Genomic DNA, 12,927 nt, shown 5'->3' on the forward strand with positions numbered 1-12,927 from the left:
TTCATCACCGGCCCTGGTTGCGAGGTGACCTTTCTCCGGGCTCCTTCTGGGACGCGGCGGTGACGTGTGACTCGAGGGCCCACCCTTGCTCTGGCATCCATATCAAACGCATTTCGGGGTGGGGTGGGGGGGGGGGGTGCGTCACGGTTATTGGCTCAGCTCTCAGTGCCTGTGTGTGACTCCGGCTGGGCGCAGGGGGTGTGTCGGGTTTGATGGCAGCACAGCTGAGCTTTTTCACTTGTATATTGGATGTCAGATGCATTTTGAGCCCGGGCCGTTGGCAGTTAAAGCCCCGAATCAATCCAGATGATCCCTGAATGATTTGATGAGCTCTGTTTTAACAAGCCTGCTTGCAGTTTGAGAATTCCATACAGCGCGACAGTTCAGGGCTGCGTTTCCCGAAACCTCGGTAGTGCTGCGTGGTCCATGATTTTGCTCCCTCCCAGCTCCCTGCCGGGCTGTCCACATTTTTGCTCCAGTAGGGAGCTGGGAGGAAGCAAAAACGTGGACTGTCTGAAGGTCCCCGAGGACCGGATTGGGAAACACTGTCGCAGGATTCTAACAGCAGCCCTGCTGGGTGTATTTTGTATATGTATTAGCGTTTTCCGCGATGTCGGAGTGCAGATAAAAGCTGAGATGGTGCTCGTGCAGAAGCATAACGTTATGCATTGATTTATACGAAACTCAAATCAAATGAGCCCAATTAATCTGCGAATGGAATAAATCACGGCTGTTTTATGAATCTTGTATGCACGTTTATATTGCCATTGTGTACCGTTTGAAGCCGAAAAGAGCCCTCTTGCATCCTAATGAGAGTCTCATAATTAAAATGCACCAGCCAAATGTCTTAAGAATATTAATTTTCCCCCTGCCTAACTTTTCCCTTGATCGAATATTAGACGTGTTGGAGCTTATCGGTCTTTCTGGTCGTTATGATTTTTCTGCTTTCGGAAGCGTGAATTTTATCCCTCCCCTTTGTAAGGCCACCGTAACTGGTGGCTGGCTGGGTCACAGGTCACGCCGGTCCCGTGGATGGGGGATGCATCTGACTGTAAAGCCCGGTTCCTCCCAGCCAACCCATCTCTACCCTGGAGGCAGGGGTCTGGGCAGAGGTGGGCATCTTCGTGACGGAAGTACGGTGTGACGTGCGTGATTGTCCTGTGGCGTTTGTGAGAATTCTGAGAGAATGTTTGGAAGGAGCTGTGGCAGCCAGCCTCCGGGTATTGAGTCGGACCTGGATGCAGAGGGAGAACCCAGAGAGGAGTCGTGCGGCTCGGTGATTAATCTGGAATCGACTCTCATCAGTGCTCATCTCGTATGGAGTCGACTCTCATCACTGCTGATAATGGTTAAGCCTGTTACTTGTACGGAATTTAAGGAACGATGATACAAAGATGAAGTATTCCTTTTGGTATTAAAAATAAATGGAGCACTTACATGAACACCAGGGGGTGTTCATTTTCTCTTTATTTGTTGAGGTCAGCGGTGGATTATTTAATTCTAGTTGTTGGATTAGTGTTTGTAAATGTAACTGGCAGTATTTGCAGTGATAGGAGTGGCTTAATGGCTGTTTTAATTAGCTAAATTTTGCTTGTCACACCTTTGAAGCCTCTCGCACGCTTCAAATCTGCTTTCTGCGCCTTCTACGTCCAAATGGGCTCGTCTCGGGATTCCAAACGACAAGCTTTTGGTCGCTTGTCCCGGTCTGTGTTCTTGTGTGTAATACAGTCCCCCAGCGTTCTTGCTTAGAATTTGGCTGGACAGACACTTGTGTCATTCAGGGGAAGTTTCCGCATAAATAGAAATGTGCAAAGGGCGAAAGCATGTTCAGAAAAGCATGCTGTCTGTTGTTCCTCAATGGGAGTCAGTGCGGAATCAAAGGGCACTAGGGCCCTGACAGATCTGAGGCGCTGTAAGCTCACATATCACCCGGTCATCTGTCCACAGCAAAGCTGTCGGTTGCTACACATCCTCGTTTTGTCGGGGATTCTAAGGTTGCATCTGCAGAAAAGGGAGCCGTTGCTGAATCTGATCCGATTCCGGATTTGCTCATCCATAACCTGGAGCGATGGGCTCTGGATCAATAGGTTTCATCTGTCCATGATGGCCTGTCTGTCTTTTTCAGTTTGTTTTAAATCTGCCCCTGAAGCGTGTTCTGCTCTGCTAGGGAGAAGCTGTGCAGGGGGATGCAAGACTTCTTCAGAATTACTTTGACAAATAAAATGATGCTTTATTTGCACGAGTACATTGGCATTCCTTAGTCATACACACACACACACACAGGATTTGAACCGGCGACCATCTGATCACAGGCACAGAGGCCTAACCTGGTGAGCCACACACTGCCCTGAAGGTGCCGTACAACGGCTCTTTAATGGTGCTCAATCTGGAGATGGTTTTAGTGGACTGCATGATTACAAGGATCACAACTGACATGGACTGATGAATATCAGGTCCAGGTCCCTCCCTCAGCAGAAGTGTGCTTTTAGGGGAGCAGCTCTCCTTTAAAAATGCAGGCATCTCTGTCAGTGTTAAGCAAGTTCAACCATCCATCTTCTGAGCACTTAACCTGCACGTGGTGGTGAGGGACCTATCCCAGGTAGCATAACTCAACACCATAGAAAGGATTCCAGTCTATCACAGGGTACATACACTGGGCGATTTGGAGATGCCGGAACTCCATATGGCACCAGACACGTGCTGTTCTGTAAGAGCCTCGGTTTTAGAGCCGAAGGATGGCATGTGATCCTCAGCGATGCCTGTGTGTTCCTCCTTAGAACATGTGGTTACTCTTTGCCTACATGATCAGTTCACTAAGACAGCTGAAGCTAGCTGCCTAGTAGCCACAACAAGCCTTCAGACAACCTGGATGGCAACCTGCAGCTGTGCCTCAGAGTTTCCAGAAGAAGCTGTCCAATGAAGCAGCACTTCGCAATGTAGACGTCCAATGAGACGTCCAATGAAGCGGCACGCCACACTGTAGCCCGGCTCCACAACTTGATCCAAAGATGTATTAGGAAGATTAATATTTATAACACTTTGGTGTAGGTTTTTATAAGCTCTCTTCCAATCAAGCTGTTACTAAATTTTCTCTAATGGGCTGTCATAACTAATCGATGACCGATGTTATGTAGCCCTTTTATTCATTAACCCCCCGAGGCTGTCAGCTCCCGTGCTTTCGGAGACGTCTACGCCGAGATCTGAAGGAGCTTTTGGCTGCCGGATGACTGGATCTTCACTATCGGGAACCTTTCAGCAGGTGTCGCCGTGCCGCGAGCCTGCAGATGTTTTTCCCTCCTCCCTGACGATGTTTGATTTATCATTGCTGTTCATTCTCATTTATGTGCCCCCCCCCGCCCCCTTCTTTTGTCTCATTCCTTTGTGATCCCCTCTGCCGTGTTTGTTTTGCTGCCTCCCACCGCGATCAGGTGTTCTGTGAGTAAGCTGTCACTTTGTGAAGTACGATTCTGGGGATCCGTACAGAGGTACGAGTGCCGCGCAAGGTTGGCAATTGGCAAGACAAAAAAAAAAACAAAAACAAAAATCCTGTTCGGTCAATTTTGTCCTTAAAGATTCTGAATGCTGTTTTGAGGGGGATTTTATTTGTACAGTAATTTATGCATTGTGTCACGGGTGACAGCGGATCGTGGCCGACCAATTACCAGATATTCACACTCATCTGCATCGGAAATATTTATCAGTGGGATTGGTGACCTCGTTATTTTAGGTAGCATCAGCAGCAAGGTGGGAAATGGTGTCAAATCACAGCTGTACAGTCACTCTCAATGACAAACACTCGGCTTTTGCGTCTTCCAAGGTCGTCTATGATTGGAGCTGGTTGATGCACCTGAATGACTAAATACATTTAAATGTACTTAATTTTTATCTTAAATAAAAAGGTCCATCCATCCATCCATTTTCCAAGCCGCTTATCCTACTGTGTCGCGGGGGGTCCGGAGCCTGTCGCGGAAGCAATGGGCACGAGGCAGGGAACCCAGGATGGGGGGCCAGCCCATCGCAGGGCACACTCACACACCATTCGCACACACACAGGCAATTTAACAAGTCTAATCAGCCTCAGCGTGTTTTTGGACTGTGGGGGGGGGAACCGGAGTACCCGGAGGAAACCCCACGATGACATGGGGAGACATGGCTGACCTGGGCGGAGACTCGAACCTGGGACCCAGAGGTGTGAGGCAACAATGCTAACTACAGCACCACCATGCCGCCCCATAAAAAGGTCTATTTTCCAAAATGTAAATGTCACAGGATATTGTGTTTATGTACCTATGATGCGTCTGTCGTATACTCGTTTTTTCTGGAAGGTTTTGACTGTCGCCGCACCGTAAACGCAAAGGTCGCCCAGACTTGGAGAGTTACCACTAGCCCGCCTTAATCACTTAACTCGCTCCTTTGATCCTGGCACTCAGAGCGGTCTCCTTTCTCCTCATTTTTCGCTCCCTTTTCATTTAAATCCCGCAGTACTGAGTGGGGGGGGGGGGGAGGCCATGGTGATAAAAGCCTAATGAGATGATGTTTCGTCTTTTCATCAGCAGGTCTTTGTGGTGGGTGAGTGGGAGGGCCTGCTTACCGGGATGAGTCTGGTTCTGGGCCCCTGGCAGAGCTAGCTAGCTGTGGTGCAGTGGGCCGGTGGCGTTTCGGTAACCGACGGCGTTACGTGACGCCGGCGTGTGTCACCAAAGCTGCCGTCTTAAAGGGACCGCGCCCTTAATTATTTTTAACGGCACGAACTTTCCCAAAAGCAGGAAGAACGTACAGATGTGATCTCTTTTTGGTGTGCGGGGGTGATGGTAAGTGGCCGTGTTAAAGTGGAGCGGGTGTCATGTTGGCTTCTCCTGACCACTCAGACCCCACCCCCCACGACGAATCTCCCGCTGCTTGGTCTAGGTGATGGCGAATGAACTTAGCCTCATGAATTTGTCAGAAGCTCCATATCATAGGTGTCTATAAAAGGCTGGTCTCATGGCTGAAAGTGGGCATGCATTCTGTAATGGAACAACCCCCCCCATCTTTTCCCTTTTCTTTTCCTCTTTTCAAAAGTGACCCTAGGCTCAGGAGGGAGATTGAAGCCGTCAGACAGCAGCTGAGGTTTTTGTGTCCCCCCCCCCAAAAAAAAAAAAAAAAAAGAGCGAGACTGTGCCTTTATCTCTCTTTCAGGCAGTGCAGCTGGGGGGCCGAGGATAAGAGACCTGGAGCAGGTGTGGCGTGGGCTCGGGACTCCCGCATCGCGCTGCCGTCGCGCTCGGTGACAAACCCAGGCAGGAGCTGGAACGCTGGGCTTCCTCCTCCAGCTGCTATGAATAATAAAGAAAATATGCTTAAAAACTAAGGCTGAGGCAAACGAGAGGCGCCAGACCGAGGTTTGCGGAGAGCCGGTCAAGGAATCCGGCGTGCTTGGCAAAGGGTTAATGTGCAAATACGTCTTCCCGGAAATTTCCATAATAAGCTAACTCTTGTGTGGAAAGGTAATTAGCAAAGATGTGTAATTAGCATTGTGCGACATGCTTCTTCCCCTCTTCAGGGCAATCATTTCGTCCTTTAGATGTGAAATGTGCTGGATGATAAAGCCTGTGCAAATGAAGACTGCTGTTACCATGGCAAAGCCTGTGCTCTTTTTATATATATGTGTGTGTGTGTGTGTGTATGTGTGTGTGTGTGTGTGTGTGTGTGTGTGTGTGTGTGTGTGTGTGTGTGTGTGTATATATATATATATATATATATATATATATATATATATATATACATTATACATATATATATATATATATATATATATATATATAAATTAATAGGGTGAAAGCATTTTTTCCTCTTTTTGTGGCGAAATGTAAAGTGAGGCTGAATTTGTGAGTGTCGCGAAGATTGCCGACGAGTGTCATTTTTCAAAGCTAATAGTACAACCTTTTCACGGTGACACGACGTGCTGCCGCCTGATGAATAGTGCGCTGCGGTGGCACCCCTCTACAGCCGCACAAAGCTGCCTGATTGCATTCTGATCCCGCCGTGTTATCGCATGAGCTAAACTCCTCTCTCCTCCATCCTCTCCTCGTCTGAGTCACCGCCACGTCCTGCCGCCCCCGTGACGGTCGACCTGTATTCCGTGCGTCGCACCACTATGAAACACAAACAGTATAAATATTAATCTTTTTAGTCTTTTTGGCCTAAACCCCGAAACGTGATTGAGTCGCATGATACAACCCCATTTCCAAAAAAAGTTGGGAAGCTGTAAAATGTAAATAAAATCAGAATGCGTTGATTTGCAAACAATGTAAGCCCTTATTTAATTGAAAATGGAACACTGGTAACATATCAAATGCTGAAATTGAGAAATGTTATTGTTTTATGACAAATATCTCCTCAATTTGATTTTTATGCCAGCAGCACATTTCAGAAAGTTGGGACAGGGGCATGTTTACCACTGTGTTGCATCACCTCTTCTTTCAAGAACACGCCGAAAAGTTTGGGGACTGAGGAGACCAGTTGCTGGAGTTTTGAAAGTGAAATGTTGTCCCATTCTTGCCTGATATGGGATTAAAACTGCTCAGCAGTTCAGGGTCTCCTTTGCTGCATTTTTTTGTTTTCAGATGTTTTCAGTGGGTGACAGGTCTGGACTGCAGGCAGGCCAGTCTAGCACCAAGAATCTTCTACTATAGAGCCATGCTGTTGTAGCACAAGCAGAATGCGGTTTGGCATTGCCTTGCTGAAATATACAAGACCTTCACTGTAAAAGATGTTGTCTGGATGGCAACATGTGTTGCTCCATAGCCTCCATATCCAGAATTAATGGTGCCTTCCCTAAGCCATGGTACCCCCATACCATCACAGATGCTTGCTTTTGAACTGTCCACTGATAACTAGTTGGATGGTGCCACTCCTCTTTAGTCTGGAGGATGTGATGTCCATGATTTCCAAAAAGAATTTGAGATTTTGATTCATCAGACCACAGGACAGTTTTTCATTTTGCCTCAGTTCATCTTATATTGAGCTCGGGCCCAGAGAAGTCAATGGCATTTCTGGATCATGTTTTGGTCTGGTTTCTTTTTGCATAGTAGAGTTTCATCCTGCATTTGTGGATGCAGCAACAAACTGTGTTCACAGACAGTGGTTTTTGGGAAGTGTTCCTGAGCCCATGCAGTGATTGTCACTATAGAATTGTGTCTCTTTTTAATGCAGTGCCGCCTGAGAACTTGAAGATCACGGCTGTCCAATATTGGTTTTCAGCCTTGTCCCTTGTGTATATAATCTCTGAATCTTTTAATGATATTATGTAACACAAATGATGAAATTCCCACATTCTTAGCAAAATTACATCGAGGAACATTATTCTCATATAGTTACTATTGTTGCACTATTTGTCTTTCACAGAGTGGTGAACTTCTCCCCATCTTCACTGCACAGAGCCTCTCTGGGACGTTCTTTTTATACCCAGTCATCTTACCTATTGCCAATTAACCTAATTAGTTTTGAGATATTATTCTCACCACTTGACCTCTCTTTTAAAATGCCTTCAAGGTGCAGGGGGTGAGATTGCAGCCAGGATATTCGGACAGCTGGACATCAATAAGGACGGCAGGTAAATCAAAAACACAGGTATACGTAAGTACTGAAAATATTTCTCACATTCCAGCCACGTCGGTTGCGTCTCCCATTTCCTGACTGGTAGAAATGCTGCTTCTCTGTGTGAACGCAGTTTAATCTCTGTGTTTGTAGAGTGGGCCGATCCTGCATCGAAGAGCCGGGCACGTTCTCTCAAGGCTCAGAGTAGTGGGAATGAGCCCCCTTCCCCCTGAGAGGAATCGGTAGCTAACGTGGCGTGTTCCCAGAGCTGGCCGGGGGGGTGCGTGCCCGCACCTCGTTTACGGAGGAGCGATGTGATGCTGTTGCATTTAGGGGCCCAGATCCCCCCTCCCCTAAGCCAGGCCCGTCCCAGACGCTAGCTGCCTTGAGCCTAAATGCAAAACAAACACATTATCAAGCCAAAATATCCGGGAGAGACGCTTATTTGGTGCATTGCGGGGGGGCAGTGGGAGGGAGAAACAGAGCCAGATGATGCTTGTGTGTGTGCGAATCACTAACGAGGCCAAACTGGATGCCAGTGAGATCGGGGAACGACGCTAACATCTGATTGGTTCCCTTTTCCCGGCTCGCACTTTGATTGGACAGCATGGCCCTACTGTTAGCGGATGCCGATTCTCTCACAAATGCGAAGCTAGCAGCTTTGTTAAACTAACCATCTTCTCTGGGGGGGAAAAAAAATCATTTTTTATTACCTCAACATTTCATGACCCCAATTAACCAATCACAACAGCACAATTTAATTCTGTACAAAAGACTCATTATCTTAATGCGATTGCAAAAAAAAAAAAAAAACAAACCAATGATTTTTTTTTTCCTTTTGTTTGCATGTTTGACTCATTATTGTGATAGATTTCTGGTGTGTTTTTTTTTTTTTTTTTTTTGCTTTTTTTGCGCTTTGGATGATAGGTGAAGGTCATAGATAATGTTAGTAATTATGTTTGTCTTGTTAATGAGGTTTATGCCAGATCTGTTATGCACTTCCATGTATTTTCAAAGAAGGGAGCGTGGATGCTTTGGTGTTCGTCGCGGTAATGGCCGTATGCACCTTTCCCAGCCCACCCCCCGAGGTGCAGCCTTGGTTCTCCTCAGCGGAGGTCACGCTGTTGCTGCGCTGGGCCGGGCCACCCTGCCCTGTGCTTCGGGGGCACCTCCCCTGTCATTCAGCTTTAGCTTTTGGGGATCTAGGATTCTGCCGACCTTCTCAGAACAAAGGAACCCCTTGTTTGCTGAAGCCCTTTGTTTAAAAGCCGCTTATGCGCCCGGATGAAATATTTATGACGCCGTGGCACAGTTTGTGACACACAAGGGCCCTGGGTATGAGGGTTTTAATCGCTCACTAATGCGGGATATGGAAATGGCAAGAAATGCCATTTATATGCCCCTTACGCTCCCTGAATATTCATTTATATAACCAATAACCTTATTTAAATGTTTTTTTTTCCCCTCCTGTGGGGCTACTGTCAGATGTGTTATTGAGATCTTCTGGTTGAATAATTAACTCGACTTGCTTCTTTATAAATGTCCAGCAGTAGGCCTGGTTGACAAATTAGTTATGAACTTTAAAGCTATGAAATTTTAAGTAATTTATGGAAGAGAATTCTGTTTATGCCGGTTGATTTGTCTTTCTTTTTTAATTCGGCAAATGATCTTGTTTGTTTGTTTTGTTTGTTTGGCAGCCTGACGGTTGATGAAGTCCAGGCTGGGGTGGTTAACCTGCAGGATGATGGAAACCTAACTGAAGAAGAAGTCACGGTAAGTGCCGTGCCATCAAGATTGGCATTCGAAGCCGGATGACTTATGTCCCTCTTGTGTTCCTCGTTAATTCCGTGCTCCGCATGTGTGCCAGCACACGCCACCCTCGCCACTGTGTGCCTCTGACGGATGTGGAGTTCACACCTCATTTCCTGCCCCGGGGCCTGTTCTCTGACGCTGTGAGTGTGACGTGGGGTTAATGGCGGCGCCATCCTGACGCTCCGCTTTTAAATGGCGCCTCCGATGCGGGGCCCAGCTGTCTTTCATTACGGAGATGCTGAGGCATGACTGACGGCTCGCTTTCTGCAGACTGAGACGCTAGGGAAGTGCAGACCTTCGCTGGGGCATCCAGGGCGCATAGAAAAAACGACTTTCTTCTGAGCGGATTCTGCGTCGCTGTTGGAAACGGTATCCAGCGAGCCGAAACCGTACTGCCCCGCAAAGGCCAAACACCATAGTTACATATTCTATCGGATTTGAATTTTGACTGAAATCAAAATCGGGTGCCGTTTTATCTTGTGACAAAATATCGTAGTTCAGCTATGCTCAGTATTGAATAAATCGCTACCATTTATGAACCTACTACACATACAGATGGACAGTCAAAAAAAAACAACCCTTTTTCTCTGTTTCAGTGTCAGTGTAGTTACTGTCTTTTGCCTTTGGAGGGCAGTATAGAGTACAGACGCTCCTCTACTTACGAATGAGTTATGTTCCGAACGGCCATTCGTAACTTGAAATGTTCGTAAGTCGTCATTCAACATGATTTTAAGGGTATACGCAAGTACAAAGAACTAGGATGCTGGGAGTACGCTCGCTACGCTGCTGCGCAGAGGGAGTAACGGCCAGAAGTCGCACTGGGCGAAACTGGCTTGTAGAAAAAAAAATCTGATTTTGTGAACAGGAAACGGGAGCAAAGGAACACAATTTGAGGCCTTGATGATGAGGAGAGCGCCTCACTCTGTCCCTAATCGGTGCGGACAAACCGGACCTGTCGTCGACCTTGATCAAGCCGGCCTTTGTGCTCTGTCAGCGTCACCTGGTGTGAACGACCCTGGGTTCTGGGTTCACTGCGGGGTCGGCATCGATGTTGCATAACATGCAGCCCAGGGGAGCGAGAGAACGAGAGTGGGAAGGGGGGAGGAGGGTTGATGCTGCCACGCAGCTGTTTCTTGAGCATCGCGCGTTATGACGCTCAAAGATCTACACGATCTCCCTGCAAGGCAGCAGTCTGTCGCCTGTAGTTTTTCCTACTTTGCGTGCGCCACCATTCCGCAACTGTCTCTCCCGGAAGCTGCTCGCGGCGCTGCGGAGAATGCGTTTTCCGCTCGGGTGGTCCGGGTAACGCGTCAACAGAGCACACCCCAGTAACGGACCCCGCCGATCGAGGGTAGAGTCTCGGTGGCCCCCATGTACGAAACACCCACTATTGTTGAGGGCGGCATGCCTTGGTCCTGCCTGCACGACCCTTTGCCAAAGAGCTTGAGCCAAAGCCATTGGTTCTGATTTCTGCTTGTCCCCCCATTTCACACACTATTATTTTCTGCTATCAGTTTTGTATTGTGCTTTTTCTGGTATTTTTTCATGTACTGCAGACTTTAGTATATCAGATTTGTCTTTAGGGTTCAATGTATTACAAGACCTGTTTTTTTTTTTATATTTATTAAAATTGCCAGCCGGATAGCATGTCAGAATGGAATGAAATCTGCACAGATGTTAAATTCACAGCCGTTCATTTAGATTGGTCAGTATCTTCTATAAGTTACATTTCCGCCCTTGAATTTAAAGTGTTGGTTATCATATTGACTTGACTTGCCTCGCAGAGGTGGAGATCCTGTTGTAGCCGGACTGGGGAAAAGCAGACCTTTTGGTGCCTCCTGGATTTCATTTAATCATTTAAATCATCATTTTCATTTAATCTTCATCAGTGTTTCCCAATCCAGTCCTCAGGGACCCCCAGTCCACATTTTTGCTCCCTCCAACTTCCCTGCCTGACAGTTCACATTTTTGCTCTCAGCCTGACAGTCCTTATTTTTGTTTCAAGCCAGCTCCCTGCCTGACAGTCTTCATTTTTGCTCCCTCCCAGCTCCCTGCCTGACAGTCCTCATTTTTGCTCCCAGCCTGACAGTTCTCATTTTTGCTTCCTCCCTGCTCTCTGCCTGACAGTCCTCATTTTTGCTCCCTTCGGGGAACTGTGTGGGAGCAAAAATGTGGACTGCCTAGGGGTCCCAGAGGACTTGGTTGGGAAACCAAGGCTTCTGGTTTGAGTAGATGTAACTGAATCTGCAGTCTGCTTCACTGCTGGCTTTCGTTTACTTTTTGGTTTCTTCTGATAGTGCAGCCATTTCACCTTTGACTTCATTTTTATATATTTTTAAGAGCAGAATAATGAGCGTTGTCACTAAATAATACATGCTGTTTCTGTAAGTAGATTTTATCACAGTAAAAGCATCTGTTATAAGCATTGTATGTCTCGTGCTATGTGTAATTTGCTCAGTCAGGCGTTAATGTAAAATGTGAATATGTTCAGAAGTGTATGGAAACATTTGATAAAGTGCAGCTAGTTTTTCTACTGCAGAAGGTTCCGGCGCTTTTTAAATAGAGCAGCTGTCAGCCGTCTTTCCTGCCCGGATATCCAGGCTCTGTTTGGCGTTCACCAGCAGGGGGAGCCCTCTGTTCTCAGACTCATGTGTTTGTATTACTAAGGTGTCAGGTTCCTCCTCACCTACCTGATCACTTGGCGCCAAGAGCTACTGCTGGATGTGTGGCCCACCATTAGGGGGTGCCCTCTTCCCCATGGGCAAAAATGAATGTCCAGCGAGATAAAATTACGGGGGCGTTAAAAGCCCTCCTGGGACTTGCAAAGCACATATATGCGGACGGTCCCCCCCCCCCCCCCCCCTCCCCCACCCACGTACAATGCCAACATCTGCCTGCCGCCCCTCCCCTCAGTGCCCCAATGACCTGTACACACAAAGTCACTCTAACGTCCCCTGCAAATCTCACCGTCAGCTGTTCCTGTGCTCGCCCTGTCCTGCTCGCAATGCCAGGCAAACCCCCTCACCCTCCGTGATAACTTCACACCATCTGTTTCTTTTTTGTGACATTTAGCTTAATGTTGTGGACTTCCTCCCAGGAATATGGATTGAAAATGTTTTATTAGCAAGTATTCGTAATATATATCCATCCGAACACTGGAGTTTTTTGACAGGTCATTTGCTTGATGCCCCCAGTGATTCGGAAGCCGGCTGCAGTCCCAGTCTAGAGGTTCAGTCTGGATTCTCCATGATGCATCAGCCTTTTGTTTGGCTGCAAAAAGAAAACGTAAAAGCAAGGAATGCTGCATTTTCCTTAAGACCACATCTATTTCCCTGCTGTGCGATTTGGCTCATTCATGGGTTACGAGGAGCCAAATGTCAGAGTTCCCTGCTACCGGTGAACACCCGAATTTTAGAATTTCAGAAACGAGTGTCCCTTCCATGCTTCACCAGCAGGTGGCAGCCTGCCATCGACTCAGCCCTGTTCATTTAAAGTCACATTCACAGATCATTTAATCTTTTTGTTGCCATGTGCTTT

The 12,927-nt window shown here is 47.3% G+C and overlaps 1 protein-coding gene across 5 annotated transcripts in view; it reads left to right on the forward strand.

Moving 5' to 3' along the window:
- Positions 1-12,927, forward strand: part of LOC125704735 (glucosidase 2 subunit beta-like) — a 105,341-nt gene that overhangs the window by 11,704 nt on the left and 80,710 nt on the right. For all 5 annotated transcript variants that reach the window (XR_007381223.1, XR_007381224.1, XM_048970706.1 and 2 more), the window contains 2 exons: positions 7,534-7,594; positions 9,276-9,351. Coding sequence is in view for 3 of the 5 variants with exons in the window: in XM_048970706.1 (XP_048826663.1) it covers positions 7,534-7,594; positions 9,276-9,351 (137 nt within the window). In the remaining 2 variants the exon portion in view is untranslated. The remainder of the gene's footprint in view (positions 1-7,533; positions 7,595-9,275; positions 9,352-12,927) is intronic.

This window comes from Brienomyrus brachyistius, chromosome 12, assembly GCF_023856365.1.
Source record: "Brienomyrus brachyistius isolate T26 chromosome 12, BBRACH_0.4, whole genome shotgun sequence".
In the NCBI taxonomy this organism is placed as follows: domain Eukaryota; kingdom Metazoa; phylum Chordata; class Actinopteri; order Osteoglossiformes; family Mormyridae; genus Brienomyrus; species Brienomyrus brachyistius.